Source organism: Xiphophorus maculatus, chromosome 21 (assembly GCF_002775205.1).
Source record: "Xiphophorus maculatus strain JP 163 A chromosome 21, X_maculatus-5.0-male, whole genome shotgun sequence".
Taxonomy (NCBI): domain Eukaryota; kingdom Metazoa; phylum Chordata; class Actinopteri; order Cyprinodontiformes; family Poeciliidae; genus Xiphophorus; species Xiphophorus maculatus.
This window is the reverse complement of record NC_036463.1, coordinates 26,541,827-26,561,401: the sequence shown is the minus strand read 5'-3', so window position 1 is coordinate 26,561,401 and position 19,575 is coordinate 26,541,827. Positions and strand designations below refer to the sequence as shown.

Genomic DNA, 19,575 nt, shown 5'->3' with positions numbered 1-19,575 from the left:
GGTAATATTTTGTGTTAACGCTTTGAGTCGATCTACTTCCATGACCCCAAAATGTAGGACAACATGAAAAAAGCCTTTTTTAGTTTTATTTACAGTTCAGACATCACAAAGTTTGTCTTTAACAGCGGCCATTTTGTCTTCCCACCTGCCCTGTGTAGTCCGCTATAATCACACTTTAGTCAGTTTGTCAGAAAGAATAAAATAGTGAACTGTGGTTCGCCAACTAACCTCGGTCTCTGTTCGGTTGAAGTGAACTCTGGTTCGGTTTGAAAGTATAGGTGACCAAACGGACGGGAGACGCTCCAAAAGCAGGAAGTGGACTACATAGCAGGGCATTCTGGGAAATACAGCCGCGCTAGCCTAGCGCTAGAAGGAGAAATGGCTAGTATTTTTCTAGCCAGAAATCCTACAGCCGCTAAAATCTTTACATTTCATGAACAAGGAAGCTGCGCTCATTGTCTTATTCGGAGGTTTCCGTGTTGTTTCCTTGTTGGTGCAGCGCCCCCACAGGCGAGGAGGGGGACAGGTTTTCCAAACGGTTTGGTTCATTTAACGCAGTGCAGCGTGAAAGAAATCCACAGCAGCTGAAAATGTAACTTGGTTCCAAATTGAACCTAGTCTTTAGTCAAAGTCTAATATGGAACTACTTTAGAGAAAAATACCTTCAGTTCCATAAAAAGACTGGATTGGAGAGTCGGGTGTGTCGCCTATCTTGAGTTTTTGCGTGGTTTGAAGAATCCATGCTCCAGATGCTTTATCACATGTTGCTGCCCAACCTCACCATATTTCAGGCTGCAGATAAGTGGCTGCCACCTCGTTGTTTAACGTCTGTGTGTTTCCTGGTAGGGCTGATGTAACCAAGGATACGCTCTCAAACACGGCGTACACAAACGGCAGAGCTTACAATACGGATGAAGGGAAAAACTCCAACAGAGCGAGTTCACACACCAAACCCGACTCCATTGATGTAGTGAGTGTGTGTAAGTGCTGGGAGGTCTGTTTACACTGAGATATACTGCCAACATGTCAGCGCTGTCGGCCCACTTACAACGCACATATTTCCTCTGCTTTCCTCACTTCCTGCTGGGAATGTTAATGCTTTGAACCAACCTGCCACCTTAACGTGTTAGGAAATATTCTTCATATCTGCGTTTTCCATGTTTTGCAGCTCATATTCCTGCCGCATTGCAAAAACACAAAATCTTAACACATCTTTGGTCTAGTTTCCAGTGTAAATATGTTAGTCCACTTGAAATGAGGCAAAACTCGCTTATAAATATTTTTTGGAAACCCAGAAAATCTCCAAAAGTCAAACGTTTTTTCTTTTGAAACTCAGGAATTTCCTGGTTTTTTTTTTGTTTGTTTGTTTTTCAAGAAAATTTGTAAAATTAATCTCAAAATGTCCGAATTTTTTCTAGCTATTTTTTTTTTACTTTCAAGCTCAGAAAATTTAATTTGTTTTCTTAAAAATGTATTTGATTAATGTCAAAATTTCTGAAATCTTCTAGCAAATTTTTCACTTTTCAAGCTCAGAAAATTTAAATTTTTACTAGAAAATTTCTGAGATTTATCTCAATTTTTCAGAGCTTTTGGCAGAAATGTACTCTTGCTTTTCTTTGTTTCCTACCTGCAATGGCCCTAATTCACCGTCGTAGTTTTGAGATAGTTTTCCTTAAACATCAACATTTTCCAAGTTGCCGTCTTTGTGTCCTTCTTTACGTGACGACAAAAAGTTTGTTTATTGTGCAAGTAAATATGCTGCCATGTGGATTTTAAGGGATTTAAAGCTGTGATGTTGGAGAATAACAACAAAAATGTTATTTTAATGAGCATTAATAATACATCCCTCTTTCTATCATTTTTTATCTGTAACTTGCAAAGCAACTTTATCTATTTCTCTTGAGGAGTTTAATGTTTCTGGATGAATAATGAACCACAAAATGAAGACATTTCCCGTCGGCAGACTCTTCTTCTGCAGAAAGACGAATCAGAAGGAAACATGGGAGCGATCTGACCGTAACTCTCATCAAACATCGATTCTTTGCTGTTTCTAAGACGTTTAAACTTCTCAGATTTCATCGCTGCAGAGACGACGCATCAGCGGCAATAAAATGATTAGATTCGATTTGCAAAGTGATGCTCTGGGATTTTGAAAAGCTTTATAAGCTAATGCATCAAACATGAGCGAAATACCTGCTCACACTGAAAAAACTTACTAAATCTTACAAAGAATTTGTATTTAGTTTCTACTGCAAATATATTTTTACACTTATAGGACTTTGTTTTAAGTCAATAATCCTTCATTTTAATGAATAAGAACTAGTTCTGCTGGCAGATTATTTCACTAAAAACAAAACATTTTCTCAGGTCACAAGTGAAATAATCTGCTGGTGGAACTAGTGCTTTTGTTTTATTTATTTATTTTAGCAAAATTAAGGAAACTAGACAAAAATATTTGGTAAGAATTTGTGTTTTTGAGGTGTAAATCTTAGCCTGTCACATAATCTGTGTCCTGAGTGGATTTCTGGACGGCTGACATTCACTTTGGATACTGAAGCAAAAAGCCACTTCAAAAGTCAACTGTTAAATCCAAACCCTGGAAGGAACAAATCAGGTTTTTAGTTTCCAGATTTAAGCCAAAACGAAATCTTAAAATGTTCCTCAGGCAGCCAGAAAGTGAATCTGCTCGTATTTTTTAGTAAAATGCAGCAGAGCCAAAAGTGACAACAACAAAAAAAAGTGCTGGTTTATCAGTAATGTGTTGCCTTGGCTGGAAGCGTCTCACAAAGAGGAAGAAGATTCACAATTGACATTAAAAATGTAGAGGAATCCCAAATAAACCATGTCTCAGACAGAATACACTGCAAAAACACAATATTACCAAGTAATTTTGTTCTAGTTTTTAGTGCAAATATCTTAATTCACTTGAAATAAGACAAAACTATCTTACAAATAACCTTTCAGCAAGATATGAGCTTGTTTTGAGTCAATAATTCTTTAATATTGATTAAAGTACTTGTACCATTAGCAGATAATTTAACTTATGCAACATTTTTCTGACGATATACCAGAGGAAGTAAAACTTTTCATCAATATTAAGGAGTTATTGACCTAAAACAAGATGGTATATTTTGCTGAAAAGTTTCTTATTTCAAGTTTACTTAGAAAATACTTGGTAAGATGTATTTATGATGCATTTATGAAAGAAAATGAAAATCAATTGGAGAAATAATAATAATAATAATAATAATAATAATAATAATAATAATAATAATAATAATAATAATAATAATAATGGAATAAATAAGTTTCAGTTGGATTTACAGACCGACGTTCAGGCTGAGTGAGGACTGACCGTGTGGATGAGGGAGACGCCGAGCAGCAGCAGAGCGAGGCGCTGCGTAAAGAACATGGTCGCATCTCATCCACCTGCAGTTCACCTGGCTGCTGTCATCCTGAGCGGGAAACACGTCCGAACCGAACCGAACCGAACCGCAGGCTGACAGGTGAGAGAAAGCCGCTCCTGAATCCCGGTCCTCACCTTTACTCGCGGTTCGGTCCAGGTCGCTCTTCTGTTCACCAGCGCCTCAAATGTGCAGACCGAACCGAACCGAGCCGGGAGAGTTTATTAAATCGCGGAAAAGTTCGGCTGAATGTGCATAAAGTCCCGAAGAGGCGGAACTCTGCGGTTCTGCTGGTTCCGGTTCATCTTCTGTATTTAAAGCGCGTCGCCGACAAATGGCCCCCGCTGGGCCCCTGGACCAGAGAGGACCCAAAGTCAGAGCAATAAAGTCCGACAGCGCCCTCATGTGGCGCCTTCTGCTAGCAGCAGATCTGTTTTAAATCTAATAAATAAATAAAGGAAATAAAAGTAAACTATAGTTTTATTTAGAATATCAGTTAATTTAAAAACAATATGGTCAAAAAAGAAGAAAAGACATTTTAAAAAGTACAACAATAACCACCTTTTTGTTGCCAAAAGACGATTTAGTAAAAAAAACAATATGTGTTAATAATCTGCCAGTGGAACTAGAACATTTTGAAAATTTATATTAAGGAATTATTGACTTAAACCAAGCCCCTTTATCTTGCTGAAAAGTTACTTTAAGTTAGTTTGGTCTTATTTCAGGTGTACTGAGATGTTTTTACTAGAAACTGGTGAGATTACGTGTTTTTGTACCTCACCTCCCAGCAACACACATTTTAGGAAAAATTTCTGCTTCTCAATAGAAACCTCCCCCTTCATGGAGTACAGGATGCACCTGCATTAATCCGCTTGCATTTGAACCATTCTGATTGTGGATGCAGCCTACATCCTGATTTTTATGAGAACACAATGTTTTAAAATGGCCTAGTTAAAGCCCAAACCTAATTCCCCCTGAGAATCTATGCCAAGACTTTTAATACTGATTGTCTCAGACTCTCCCCATCCAATCAGATTGAGTTTCAGCTGCTTTGGAAAGAAGAACTGGTACAGATCTGAGTTTAGATGTGCAAAGCTGCTAGAACTGATTTTGTCAGAACAAAATATTTCTACAAAGTTCTGCAAACAAATGTTTTCATGTGTACAACCTTTGAACCCGCAACCTTTGAACTCTGCTGTTGCAAAACCCAATCACTGAGTTATTTTCAGACAGAAATAAACTTTATCATTCGTTTTTGTTTAAAAACACACAAAAAATTGTGTTTTTAAATAACTTTAAGAGACTTTTGATTAAACAGAGACGACAGCAGATCTAAAACACATTTTATGCTCCAAGCCTCCATCTGGGTCAGTTTTATGGTGTTTATCTGTCCCAGTCTCTGTTTTATGATCACATTTTAACAAGTTTGTATCTATAAACTTTTCTCTTTTGTGTGCGAAGTTGAAAAATTTACATCAGCAGGGAAAGGCTGGTATTTGAGCTAATAAAAATATTTTCACAGTAGCAAACAGCTGTCCTCAAACAAAAAGAAAACAGTAAAACTCAACAAGGAAAGTTACTACAAAAAACCTTGAGATGCTTAATTGTTTTTGTGATATTTTACCTTAATTAAAATGCTAACTCTGCCACCTAGCCTAATAAAAATAGTCACAATGGTACGTGATATAATTTGAAGGCTAACTCTGCTAGTTAGCTCAATGAATACTTAACTTCTACATTAGAATGCTATCTCTGCTATTCAGCCTAACTGAGTAAGTTACTCGACTTAGTATAACATAGTTAGTAGAATAATATGCAGCACAATAAAAATGATAAATCTGCATATTTAACTTGTTAAAGTTCTTCCAATTTGACCCAGAAATGTACCGCATGCAGGATGTAAAAATGTGAATGGTTACGAATTAACTAACATAATTATGACTTTTTACCGATTTCAATTCAAGTTTGAGATATAAATGAACCCATTTCCTCCTCAACTTTAACTCGCCCTAACGATTCCGGTACCATTGTCCGGTTTTCCATTTTATTTGTTTGTATACGTTTCAGTTTTAACTGATGATTCATTAATAAATCGTATTGAAGAGAATCACACACCATCACCTCTGCTGCAGCGGATGAGAGCGGAACAAAGCGGCCCAGCCGGTTCTAGCCAATCAAAGCACTTTATTGCACTGTATAGTGTGACAGGGAGCCGGTAGCAGGCTCTTATAAAAGTGTCATTTCCTCTTTTCATCATGTGTACAAAACAAGTCACACACACACTTTTACCGTACAAAATCAACACTATTTACATACAACACACACACACACCACACACACACACACACACACACACACACACACACACACACACACACACACACACACACACACACACACACACACACACACACACACACACACACACACACACACACGTGCAGTCTCTCTCCCATTCAGCCCTGAACACAGACGGTCCTCCTGGTTTCTGACGTCATCGCTACGCTGCTACCAACAATCCAAGCAAACCTCTGATATGCATAATTAATTTTTTTCCTCCCGATGATGTGAAACAAAACGCGAAGAGATGTCACGTTTTTTACCCGCAGGCGTGTAAACTAAATTTATCCAAACATCGAGACTCTTACATCAGGAGGATCCCCAGGAATCCTGCCATAAACTGATATTTATTTAAACTCTACATAGATTTATTTATTTTTTATCATCTGTTAAAACGTCTATAACTTCGGAAAATGTTTGAGTCAGTGCACATCAGGCGGTAGCTCCGAGGTTGTTCTTTACTGAGGATTCCTGCTCAAAATGCACAAAAAACAATCATTTTTATGGTTTAAAGTCAAACTCTAAGGTTTGCAAGAAATATTTTGACATCTACAAAACATTTTCTATGTGACAAAAACAAAAAGAAAAGACTTTTAGATATTCAGTTCTTGAAAATGTCTCACTGCTTAAAAAAATCCATATTTATATAGTTTAAATAAAAAAAATCCTGCAATTCAGGGATTTCATAATCTTTTTTTTAAACAGATAAATTAAATAAAAGTTATTTTTTATTCTAAAACTGTGATGTTAGAGTCTTACAGGCTGATCAGAGTAAAATATATATATATATATATATTTTTGCATCCAGCAGCTTGTTTCACGTCTTAAAGGTCCTGTCTGCGGGATGTAGTGCCATCTAGTGGCCCAGATTGCAAACTGCAGCCAGCATTTAAACAGCAGCTGTTGTTTTTGTTCTTTTCAGGCCACCGTAGCAGCATTTCTGAAGGGTTTCACTCTAAGAAAAGTGTAATAAATGCAGGAACGTAATGAAAACCTTTAGGTATAGATATGATTGTAAATGCTGTGATGTGTTGAGATTAAAATCAGGAATCCACAGAATCAGTAGAGAACAACCTTTGGATGATTATTGCTACAACGGGAGCTTTTTTATGTAAACTTCATCCTCCTCTTCACCCCCGCAGCTTCCAGATGTTTCTGCCAGGACAAAATTTAACTTCCAACCTGGTAGTTAAATGTTTTAATGGAAACCTTTAATTTAATAATTTAATTCATTTAAATAATCTGAAGAAACTCCCTCAACACGATAAAATGTTTATTTAAATAAAGTCATTTGGTTTATTTTTGTTCACATGTAAAAACCTCTGCAGTAACATCTGGATGCTGAAGATGTATTCTCTAAAACTTTATTTAAATAATGATAACTTTATCTATGTTATATTCACACAGTGCACTTTGCTCAGCGAGACGCTTTTGGTGCTTCAGGACTGAAATTCTGAGTTTGCTCACATACAGAAATGTTTTTATTGTTCCTGTTGAAATCTGCAGCATTATTTTTGGTTCAAACCGACCGCTTTAAGACTCTTTTCCTTCTTTTTTTGAGATAAAAACAAATGTTTAGCCCCAAACAGAAGAAAGCTGCAGCCGATTCACACGGTTGTAGATTTTTTCTTTGATCGTTTTTGAATAAAATCTGCGTTTAAAAGCACAGAAAATGTTCCTGTCGCACATCGACACAGACGGGTGAACACACACTCACACACACTCAGGGTGCAGGTGGAGAGAGCTGCATCAGGGGCTACTACACCTCGCTGTTTGGTTCCTCTCCATATAGATTATTATGTTTATGTACAGTATTTATAGTTTTTACAATAATCTGACGCCCCCTACTGGTGGAACTGAGACAGAAACCACAGATTTGAACACAGTGCTCCTCTAAGGCTTCCTGTTGGCCGCGGGGTCGAGCGAGGGGTTAAAAACGATCCATCGGCCAGAATCAGCCGGCGAAAACAAACGACTGCAGAACACATCAAATCAACGCTCAAAAATACAGTACATCTGGATTTCTGGGAAATTAATGAACAACGACGGCGATATGAGCAGCACACACACACACACACACACACACACACACACACACACACACACACACACACACACACACACACACACACACACACACACACACACACACACACACACACACACACACCCTCTCTCACTCTCACACACACACACACACACAGCCAGGCTACATGTTGTAGGCCACGTAGATGGGGTCCAGCTGGTCTTGTAGGAAGCCGTCGCGGAGGTGCATGCGCTGCTTTTCGCCGCGGGAGTTGATGGGTATGACGCCGACGTCCGTCACCACGACGACGCCCACGATCAGGTAGTGCTCCTCCAGCACGGCCTTGGTCACCATAGGAACCAGGTCCAGGGCCTCCTGCTCAGAGCCCTCCAGCTCCACCACCACCACCAGCAGGTTGGTCCAGGTGAAGACGGCGCTGGCGGAGACACACAGCTTTCAGAAAAAACACAACTTCCTGTTGTGTTTTTCCTGTTTACTTATTCTGACGATTAATTGGTAAAGAAACTGGGATATTGTAAAGATTTTTCAGTCAATCACTTAACCTTTTCTGTACAATGATGCACAAAGTATGTACAAAGATTGAAAAATGCAAATCCACTAATAATTCAATCCCTTTTTTGGAATAAAATAAATATTTTATTGCCTAAAATGCAATAACAGGTGAATTTGAATCAGCGAATATACAGTACAGACCAAAAGTTTGGGCACACAGTTGTGTCCAAACCTTTGGTCTGTACTGTACACAGGAAGGTGTTTTTATCCGAAATACAAAATGAAAATATGTTTTGTACAGTTTTGGCTTAATTACTGCTATGAATATGTTTTTCTTCTCCTGCAAATTGCCTTTTTGTTGAGTCTGTACGCTCCAGTTCACGATGAATTGATTACAAAATTATTTACGATTATGTTAATAATCGATTAATCAGATTAATCAGTCTATTTTTAGGTTTCCTAATGGCTCTCCTACATGTTAGTTATCTGATACAGGAAGTGTCTGGTCCAGGTTCTTCCACCGACGGCTGCAGAACTGGGAACAGCTTTGCTGATTTAATCTCATCTAACTTAAATTTTTATTTCAGTCATTGATTATTCTGATGATTAATCAATAAAAATGGTACATTATGCAGATTTCATTTTCATTTCATTAGTAAAAATACATAAAAATGCACATAAATAATTAAATTTTATATATATTTGTTACAGTTGTAACTTAATTTTTTATTTATTTGTGCTATTGTCATTCTTGTACAGAACTTTGATGCAGTTTTATGCCTGTTTATAAAGTGCTATATAAATAAATTTGACATTGACATTAATTTCTGCTCTGAATATGCTGTTCTTTCACCAAATGACCTTCTCTGAATGTTGTATAAACTGTTTAATGATTAATAATTTACTAAATTAGTTGACAATTATTTCAATTGGCTCGATTAATCATGATTAATCCATACATAAGAATATGACACCAGCTATCAGCTGGTCTCAGTTTCCCCAGCATCATTCTGTGCAACTTGTTTAAAGCCTTTCTTTTTACTTTTAGAAATCCGATTTGTATGTTCCACAGAACAAAACATGAAAACAAACTTTTCTCATTATTAATGCTAACAGCTTCGTACTTCAGATGATGCTATCTGACCTGAACGTGTCTCCATGGTGCAGATGGACCTACCACTCCATGATGCTCTTGTGTGCGCGGATGACGGAGGTCTCGATGTCGATGGGGTGGTACCTCATCCCCCGCAGCTCCATGGCCTCCTCCAGCGCCCCGACCACGAACAGAGCGTCGTGCCTCTCTGCTCACAAACCCCACAAACACACCGTCAGTCCTGCTGCCGGTGCGGCCGCCGAACATCTCGCAGGAGACGGACGCATCATCCTCACCTCCGTTGGCGTCTGTGAGCTCGGTGCGGCGGAGGAAGCCCAGGTATCCGGTTCTGGCCCAGACCGTCTGGGTGTCTCCGAAGCTGAGTCTGGAGCTGAAGTGGTCCGACTGCAGCACTTCCTCGCCGTAGCCGCTGTAGTAGCCGCTGCCGTTGTGAGCGCTGTGGACCCAGATCTGCAGGAGGAGAGCAAAACCACGTCAGACTGAACAGACACAGTTCCAACAGAAGAATGGCGGAAACGATTAATTGTGATTAATCAATCAATAATCGTTAAGTAATTTAGTAACCGATTAATCGCTAACTGCAGTACACTGAAAAAAACGACATATTCAGAGCAATAATGAAGCTAAAACTCTACAAAAAATATATGAATATCACATTTAAGATAAAAAAATCTTTGTTTGTAAATATGTTCTGCCTTGAACTCTGGTTCAAATTAAGTAAAAAAATGGTCATGTTGATGTAAGTATTTTTTTAAAATCTACCAATAATCAAGCTATACCAATAGCTACCAATGATCACAACAATAATGCAGTTATTGCATTTTACCAGTAAAATGTTTATTTTCCTGTTTGAAAAGGAATTAAAATATTTATATATATTTTTAACATATTTCCAATATATTACAAAAAACCTTAAGTGGTTAAATGGAAAATCCGTACAATGTGTGAATTTTTTAGTTTGAATAATTGATTAATCATTAGAATAATCGATCACTAGAATAATAGTCGGAGCTGCAGACCTCTCCCAGGTGGGAGTCTCCCAGCGGCCCTTTGGTCTCCGGGTTGGCGATGATGATACGGACTCCTGGCAGAATCTGGGAAAATAAAAGCACCACTTAACCTTCTTTCCAGTCCATTAAGAGCCCAGATTACTGTCTGTTAATATTCCAGCTTCTCTTTGAACATTTTGAACAGTAAACTGAAGATCCTGATAAAATGGATCCAAATTGTTTCTCCAGTTTTGTTTTTTTTACTGAATGTGGGCGCAGAGCGAGTTTTCTTCCAGCTGATGAGTTCTTCCTGCTCTGTGTGATTCTTTTCTCCCCGGATGAGCGAACAGAGAGGGAGGCTGTTCGTTTCCTGCTGGACTCAGACCTGCAGTCTGTTGTGACTCACTGGATGTGGGAGGACGTGCAGAGAAAAGCAGCAGAAATAGCCCCAGAACCAGCTGCCACTCCTCATCTCTGAGCTGTCAGCGCTCAGCTCACATCTTTGTCTCTCATTTCTGTCACAAGTGACCAACTTTTCTCAAAACTTCATTTAGATCTTAAGTCACGACTTGGATTTACGGTCCAACTTCACTCACCTTCCCAGACTCCATTAGCGGCAGGCTGTGGGGCGAGCCTCTCTCCACCAACCGAACCCTGAAGAAAGAAACGTTTCAGGGTTAAAACCGTTCCCACAGCAGAGGCGGATGACGGGTAGCAGCAGCCGGACCTGTCATGGCGCAGCGCTCTCATGTCCACGTACACGGTGGTGGGGTCGGGTCCTGAGGTCCCCTGCAGCCAATCACAGGGCAGAAACAGTCTGGCTCACTAATTCACACTTTCACCCTGAGTTTTTCTGTTTTTAATTTTAAAAAATGGATAAATGGCACAAAAACACTTTGAGAGATGTGCATTTAAACTGATGTGATCGAATTTATGTTTGTGACCAAAGAATAACAAATAAAGGGTTAGGATGAAATAAATGTTCACTTCTTCATACTCCTTTTTAATCAGGAAAGTAGGAATAAAGAAATAATTTTGTTCTTGATTATGCATGCACATGTTTTCTCTCTGTCCTGCTGATTGCTTGCTCTTAAATCTTTTAAATAAATTAAATAAAATAAAGAATAATATGCAGTGGTTTACATCTCTGTCTGCTCTTGCAACTTGACAAAGTTCATTTCATTTAATTCACTTGTACTTTATTGATCCCAAAGGGAAATTAAATGCTGCAAGTCAAATTAAACACTGTTTTAGAGGCTGATGATTGTAGCAGTCTGTTGTACAGCCAATCTAAAGATGCCTCTGACCAAAGACTGCTGTTGTAGGATGCTCCAGATTGTCCGTCATTATGTAAATGAGCTACTCAACCAGCCAATCACAAACAGGTATTTTTCAGCCAATCAGACAGTATTAAGTGCAAACATTGCATTCTTTGGCGTGTTGCTGGTGTGTTGTTAACGTGTTGTCCGCATGTTGTTCACATGTCATAGGCGTGTTATCGACGTTTTCCTCGCGGGTTCCTGGCGTGTTGTACCTGCAGACAGATGGCCAGGTTGACTCTGCAGCCAAACGCTGTGCTGACGGAGCGAGGGTGGAGGCCCAGGTCCTTGAAGAGTTTGGAGAAGGAGTGTGTGAGCGCCATCCTGGGTCTCTCCTCTGCCACCACCACGCAGGCCCGGACCCGGGACAGGTCCAGACCTCGGGCCTGGATCGGAGACGAGCAGAACACAAACAGAAGCTTTTTATAAAACGGGAATGGATCGGTTATTTCTGTCTTTGCTTTCACTCAAATCAAACCAAACCATGTGGAGGGAAAAAAGTCTCCCAGGAGAATCATCTGCTCTTCAGCGAGGAAAGTGTTTTATGAAGAAACAGCCAGAAATAAACGCCGTTTCTCCTCCGCTCTGCGTCTCCATGGAGACTTAAAGACAGATAATCACTAAAATTAACTTCCATAAGTGACCGATCACTGCAGACGCCTCCGGCTGAGCAGATGGAGACGGAGTTTATTAAACCGAGCCGGAGGACAAGCGTCTCCTGCAGAGGACCGTGATGGAGCGCTTAGCCTCACTGAGTGGACTGACAGGCCGACAGGACGTGTCCACCGGCACCAAGACACGTCCTGCTGGGCCTGAAGATCGGATCAGAGCCAAACCCGTCCAGACTCAGGATATCTCTGATGTAAGAGGACCAGAACCGTTGGGTCTCTGTAAGGAATTCATCTAAATCTGAACCACCTCAAAGTTTTAAAACATAACATTTTTACTGATTTCCACTGGTTTGTGATTCCACCCCAGAGAGAACCACAGAAACGGGCCGGTTCAGGGTTCTGCATCATCCTGACCTTCAGTGCTTCGGTCTGCAGGCCGAGTCCTTTGGTGCAGAGCTCCATGACGCTGTAGGAGCAGAAAGTGTCTCGCACCCTCAGCTGGCTGACGGCCAGCAGCCACAGAGCCGGGTTGGTCTCCAGCTCCACCGGCGGGATCAGGATGGACTGGTGGCCCGAGTAAACGCTGCGGACGACACGCAGAGCTCACATCCAGGAACCAAGCTCCCATCGTGGGGAATCGTGCTTTTAACGACGACGAAGCACCGACCTGCAGAGACACCAGAGGACGAAGCCGAGGCCACAGTACGGGTCCAGGCAGATGGCCACCTCTCTGGACGGGTACAGCTCACACTGCAGCTTCACCGAGCGGCAGAAGGCTCCAACTGCATTATGGGACATCTGGAAGGGGACAAATGGAGACGTGAATGACAAAACTACAGAGTTAGTTTCATTTTTACAACATTTAGGCTTTAAACTTGGAATGTGTTCGGACCAATTTGTTTTCAGCTTGGAGCAGTGGTGTCAAAACTTTTTGCACAAAGAGGCCAAAACTGGCAAATTTAAACTACTGACAGGTCACCAAATTAATAAAATAAAAATACAACATTTGGTTTATTGTGTTCAACAAAAAATAAGATTTTAATAAAATCTGTAAAGGTCCAAAATATAAAAAGGGTTTCAGATTGTTGCCTTATTAAAAGAAAAACAAACAACTTCCAATTTGATCAGCATCTTCAATAAAAGCTGAACTTTGACCCCAAATCCCAGAGGAACTGAGAAGAAGGTTTCATGGATGCAGAGCAGAGAGGCGAGGAAGTTCAAACTAAATCTTCCCTCCATCATATTGGATAAGAATCGTATCCCCTACTCCAACATCTCTCTAACCAAACGGCCAGACTGAGAGTGAAAGAGGAGCAGCAAAAGCAAAGGAGGTGGATTATCAGAGCAACTGATGGTGCCATTTATGTATTGATCTGTTAGCATATTATAATAGCAACAGTCTTCAGTCAGAGGCTTCTTTATTTGTTGCGAGACTGACTGCTACAGGAGATCCTTCCTGCCCACAGCATCACCTTCCACAACTCTTTCAACCTACTTGGATGATTTACAACATTTAATTTCAATATTTATGAATTTAATTCAAAATAATAAAAAAAAATTTTCCCACTCGCTGAATGAAAAAGTTATTAAATTAAAATATTCAATGTGAGACTCTGCCACTGCAATAAAAGACAAATTTATTTTAAGGTTTTTTAAACATTTTATTTTTCCCCAAATGTGCAAAAACATCTGATTTCTTCTACGTTACTTTAATCAGAAGTTGAAGTAAAAATCTGAATAACTTAAATATTTATCCTTGATTTTAGAGCCCAAAGTTTTCAGTCTGCAATAAAATAAAAACCCCTTTATGTTCTGTTATTTTTGGACTCTTGTTCTTGCTACAGTCGTTGAACTGAGTCTCCCTGTGGTGTGATGGGTGAGGAAGAGGATCAGGAGGAAGAGGCCCGGTTCTGCTGGGGATTAACCGACCTGGACTCCGGCCAGCATGCCGGTGGTGGACACGCTGAAGTCCAGATAGGCCAGGCCGTCGGGGTTGGTGGGCTTATGGAAAGCTGGAGGCTTCTTCTTTGGCAGGTCGTCTGCAGAGCAAACAGAATCAAACAGAATCATTCGGTTCTGTTCGGAAAGCCTGAGTGACCTCTGGGTGACCCCAGAGCTGCGCCGCAGTTAATGCTCCACTAACAACCGACCTGCACCTGATACTGGTTATTAACTCAGAGGTCGGTTCTGATCCAGAACCATCACAACCTCCAGGATGACAAACACACAGGAAAAAAGAAAGTACACCCTCCTACAGGTGTACATACTTACTTACTATATGACCTTTCTGCCATGTTTTAATTGAAATAATCTGCCAGTGGAACCAGTATTTTCTATATCATTATTTTCTTAAAACAAGCCAGTAAATCTTCCTGAAATTTTTCATGTAACTTAGTTTTGTAGATGGACTCCCTGTAGTTGCCTCTTTGGTCCAGTAGGGGGAGAATCAGCAGGAATGAAAGCAGCTGCAGTTCAGACTCTGATTTTACTTTCAGCAAAGCATTTTCTGGGGTTTCTACACGTTCTTTTGTCAGAAATAGAGTTAATTTTTCGAGATTTAAATTCCTTTGTAGTAAAAAACCTAAAGTGAGAATCCAAAAGTTTATGGAATATATTTTTGATAGAAAAAACCCAGGACATATTTTTCTTTCTCTGGACTTTTGACTATTAAAATATTTCTAAATTGATTAAAGCAGAAGACGTTTGTACCGGTGTCCAGAACCGGAGGCCAGTTCCTGATGTCCACGGTGGCCGTGGCCTCCTTAGAGCGCAGCAGCTTGCAGATGACGGCCGTCGTCATGACGCAGGCCGAGTGGCTGACCTGCAGAGAGGAGGGAGACATGTTGGTTTGTGTTTTCTGCGGTGATGTTGCAGCAGCGCGCGCTCTGATGGAAGCAGCGGCGAACCTCGACGATCATCTTGACGGTGGGCAGCGTGGTGGAGATGTTCTGGGGGTGAGGCGGCCGCACCGTGATGGGAACGCAGCCGGCGTACAGGCAGCCGTAGAACGCCGCGATCAGGTCGATGCCTGCAGGAGGAGCAGAGAGGAGAAACCTGAAGAAATGAAGCTGGAGATAACTATTATTCTATTATTATTTACCAATTAATTTATGGATTATTCAGAGGATTAACCAATTAAGCAGATAAATTCTGAAGATTTTTTATTTTATTCTTTTTTTTATGCATTATTAAAACTACATTTAAAGATGCAAATAAATTATGTAATTAATAAATTAAAAAAAAACATCATATTGTGTGAAATGCAATAACAGCATTCCTTTACTACATGCGTGATCATTTGTAGCAAAAGATGCAGGTAAAAAATACTTCAATAAATATTCAGCCCTTCCTGCTAAACTCAGCACAGTGCAGGGATGATCTGGTGATTACTTATGATTAGTTGGTTAATAATTGGACGAAAAACCTGCTTAACAGATTTTTTTTACAGAATGTGAACCAGGTGAAGCTAAAAATGCCACTTGTGGAATTTTGGGTAGAGCATATTTACGGATGAAGTTTTTTTTCCATCTTAAATTCAAAATGTATATTTTTTGTACGGTTTTGGCTTAATTGCTGCACATGCTGTGTTGTTCTTTCAGCAATTTACATTTTTTACGTCGATGTGCCATTTAATCGACTAGTACATTAGCTGACGATTATTTTAGTAATTGATTAATCACAACTAATCTGATTAATTGCTCCAGCTGTAGCTGGTTCAGTCCAATGAATCATGTCTGACCTGGCGGGTAAACCAGAGCCACATGGTCTCCCTCCTGCAGGCCTCCTCTCTCCATCAGCAGAGCTGCTACTCGCTCCGCCCGCTTGTGCAGCTGCAGACAAGTGAGGGAGCTCGACACCGCCCCCTGGGGAACCAAAGATGAGAAAACCGGACTGAATATCCACCGCAACACGATCTGTGGCTGGACGTGTTGATCTGAGGGTAGAGGGCGGTTAGGTTACCCGGGAGCTGAGCAGGGTGTAGAGGACGTGGTCCGGGGTGGTCTGGGCTCGCCACTGCAGGATTTCTGACAGGAACAGAAACTGGAAACAAAGACCAAAATCAGAGGAGTTCAACAACCAAATCTGAAGTTCTTCAACACTTCCTGTTCAAACTGCAGCAGAGATGCAGAAATGGGCATTTCTATCTAATTATTGGAGCATCAGCATTTAAAAGGAGCCATAAAGCACCGGAGCAGGACTGCAGGGCGTCTTTAAACACATCTCAGTCTCAAATGGAGCCTGAGTTGCCAGAGCTGCTGACTCTAATCAATACATCAGGGTGTTGAATCTGATGGACTCCTAGTTGTTCTGTTTCAGAGAAATTCAACTGATTCAGTCAGAAACAGAAGAAAAATGGTTCTGACCTTTTGTCCGACGGCTCAGAAAGGCAGAAACAAAACCACCACAGCAGAACGTTTAGCATCCGATCTGCAGAAATCTGAATCACATGTTTGATTGTTTTGTTGTGTTCATCAATCAGTTGATCAAGGTGTCAGAATCAGCAGAAACACATCATTTTTCAGCCACCAAACAACAAGATATTTGATGCATTTCATCTTGTCTTGGTAAAAATATGGTTGAAAAATCTGTGAGGCTTTAATAATAAGGAACCATGTACTCAGACTTTACATGCCAGTGATATTTCTGGCATCATAAATGGACTTTCACTTTCCTTTCAGCAAGCAGCTGGTGTAGATCGTCATGACAGAAAACCTGAAGCTCATGCAGAGGCAACATTTAATAGCATCCTGCAGCTCCAGTTTTATAACAAAAGAATAAATAAAGGAAATGCTAGAATCTGTCTTGTAAAGCAAGTATGTTAGGCTTTTTAGTACAAATAATGTAACTCTTGAACCTGGAAAATTTAGCTGTATTTGTGGAGTCAGATGCTTCTGTAACTTTGTCCTTGATTATCAGTTATTTCACTGTTAGCACTTTCAATTGATCCAGAAAGTAAAATAATAAATCCTTGAATCCTTCCACTGATGTTTCTTCAGTAGAGATGGAGGTTGGCTGAAATGTGATTTTTATTAATCCAGGTACCAGCAGGAAGCTCTTCTCCAATATTTGCTGGAATTGAAACAAAGTTTTCCTGAATGAATCTGAATGTTTCCAGCCTTTGGATCTTCTCACCTGGTCGTTGTCGTCGGTCTGCCCCAGGTCTCTGCCACTGGCCTGAGCTATCCTCTTCCCCGACACCAAGTTCCCCACCATCACGGAGGCGGGTCCGATCTCTGCGGCACACGGACAGAACCCGGATCACCACCCGGATCAGTTCCAGCTTTTCCTACCGACCGGAAACGGGCGAGTCTCACCTGGCTGCTTCTGCCGCGGTTTGGGCAGGTTGGTGACGCAGGTGTGGGGGCACATCAGGACGTTGCAGGGGTGCAGCCCCCCCTCCAGGTACAGCTGCTTGATCTCCGACAGGTGGATGCCGCCCAGCGGGGTTTTGGGGAGGGTGTTGGCCGGAACCAGAGCCAGACAGAACACGCCTACGCCATGGATGCTGTCGATGGCCTGAAGAGGAGCAGATCCGACAAAAATCTGTCGTTTTGATCCATTTCCTTTCAATAAAGATTATTACCTCAAGTTCTGAGGAGCGATGAATAAAAGATGAGTATGCCTAACTGTTGCTATGGCAACCCGACATAAAAAACTGAACCGACACTGACAGAATCTCAGTTTCTGAGGTTTTATAAGGTCTGTGCAAACCACACTGTTTCTAGTTTCTAGTGAAAATGTCTTGCAAATACCAACTCATAGGAGCTTAACTTAAGTCAGTAATTTCTCAATATGGATAAAAAGCTACTAATTCCACTGGCAGATTACTTGACTAATCATTTTTCCTGTTAAGTGAAATAATCTAGTACTTTTTCCATCTGTATTCATGAATCATTGACTGAAAATAAGCTTATTTGTCTTGCTGAAAATTTATTTTCATGTTAGTTTTGTTTTATATTTGCAGGAGAAACTACAGAAAACGTTTTGTTAATATTTAGTTTTGGCAGTGCAGGTGTCCCGTACCTGCAGCACCCGGCTCATCCACTGGAAGCTGTCCTCCTCCGTGGAGTCGGGCCTCTGCTCGGCCACCACCACGATGCGCTCGTCTCTCAACACCGTCACGGAGAACACGGCGATCCTGCAGAGACGGAGAACAGAAACACGGTCGGCGCCGTTCTGATCACACCTGGACTGAAGCATCGGGTCACAGAGGTCAAGACAGATCTCCAGGACCAGTCACTGACATGAGCACTGGTTGATATTGTCCTGGATGAAACCATCAATTGTTGATAATCCATCTCATTTGTTTTTGCAGCTCCTCTTTAAAGCACCGTTTGGTTTTATGTGCCAAATCATTCAACTTATGTAACAATAAACATAAAAATGCAAAAATGAGTCCAAATGAAGATGATCTGGGACTTTTGGGAGTTTCTAAACACTTCTAAGGAGATGTGTTGGTAACACAGAGGAGAAGATGTTCACACTTCATAGTGTAACTACGGCTTCACACCGACGATGTTCTGAAAGTCAGGAGTAAACAGAGGCTACGGCAAGCCGAAGCTGGAGAAAGGAACGCAACAAACTGAAAGTAACGACTGCTTTGGGAATCAATTCTTCCATCAATAATTCTGACAATTATTCGAGTAGTCTGAGAATTATTTGGATAGTTAAATATTTATTGTAATGATTAATCGATTTTTCTGACAATTATTCTGACGATTAATTGATTTGTATGGCAATTGTTTGGATGATTAATCTATTAATTTGTCAATTATTCTCACAAATAATCAATTAGCCTGACAAATAGTCTACTGACAATTCTGACAATTAATTATTATGACAATTATTCTAATGATTAATTGATTAGTTTAACGATAAATTAATAAAAACTGGTATATTTTGCAATCTGTATTTAATCACTAAGGCCTTTTTATGCAATATTATACATAAAAAATACTAGGAAAATAAACACTAAACTGCAGTAACAGTATTCCTTTAGTGAATCATCAAAAGATTCATCTGCTGTTGAAAATATCTTTCTAACATCAAGATGTGAAAATCTGTCCTTTCTGCTTGACGTTACATCGATACAGTGTAGGACTGATCTGCTGAGTGAATTATTCTTTTAAAAAGGCTTTTCTTAGAGTTTTGACTAGCTATACAAGTTGAAGATTATTTAAACAATTGATTAATCACGATTAATTGTTTCAGCCCAAGTTAACCTGCTTTGGACCAACTGTGGGTTCCTGCAGCTGAAA

General features: G+C 40.4%; 2 protein-coding genes across 5 annotated transcripts in view; both read right to left on the bottom strand.

Moving 5' to 3' along the window:
- Positions 1-3,732, bottom strand: part of LOC102233276 (vasoactive intestinal polypeptide receptor 2-like) — a 30,737-nt gene extending 27,005 nt beyond the window's left edge. Inside the window, exon 1 of one of the 2 annotated variants that reach the window (XM_023326336.1) lies at positions 3,356-3,732. In XM_023326336.1, coding sequence (XP_023182104.1) covers positions 3,356-3,412 — 57 coding nt within the window. In that variant the 5' untranslated portion in view covers positions 3,413-3,732. The remainder of the gene's footprint in view (positions 1-3,355) is intronic. The other variant, XM_023326335.1, reaches the window with a different exon arrangement.
- Positions 3,733-7,877: 4,145 nt separating this feature from the next.
- The window catches only part of LOC102233534 (disco-interacting protein 2 homolog C-like), a 56,771-nt gene continuing 45,073 nt past the window's right edge, over positions 7,878-19,575 (bottom strand). For all 3 annotated transcript variants that reach the window (XM_023326394.1, XM_023326395.1, XM_023326396.1), the window contains 17 exons: positions 18,341-18,455; positions 17,632-17,833; positions 17,450-17,550; positions 16,277-16,357; positions 16,056-16,179; positions 15,223-15,344; positions 15,026-15,137; positions 14,246-14,355; positions 12,984-13,114; positions 12,731-12,899; positions 11,921-12,091; positions 11,114-11,175; positions 10,983-11,040; positions 10,417-10,491; positions 9,673-9,847; positions 9,461-9,584; positions 7,878-8,206 (listed from right to left, as the gene is read on the bottom strand). In XM_023326394.1, coding sequence (XP_023182162.1) covers positions 7,954-8,206; positions 9,461-9,584; positions 9,673-9,847; positions 10,417-10,491; positions 10,983-11,040; positions 11,114-11,175; positions 11,921-12,091; positions 12,731-12,899; positions 12,984-13,114; positions 14,246-14,355; positions 15,026-15,137; positions 15,223-15,344; positions 16,056-16,179; positions 16,277-16,357; positions 17,450-17,550; positions 17,632-17,833; positions 18,341-18,455 — 2,185 coding nt within the window. In that variant the 3' untranslated portion in view covers positions 7,878-7,953. The remainder of the gene's footprint in view (positions 8,207-9,460; positions 9,585-9,672; positions 9,848-10,416; positions 10,492-10,982; positions 11,041-11,113; positions 11,176-11,920; positions 12,092-12,730; positions 12,900-12,983; positions 13,115-14,245; positions 14,356-15,025; positions 15,138-15,222; positions 15,345-16,055; positions 16,180-16,276; positions 16,358-17,449; positions 17,551-17,631; positions 17,834-18,340; positions 18,456-19,575) is intronic.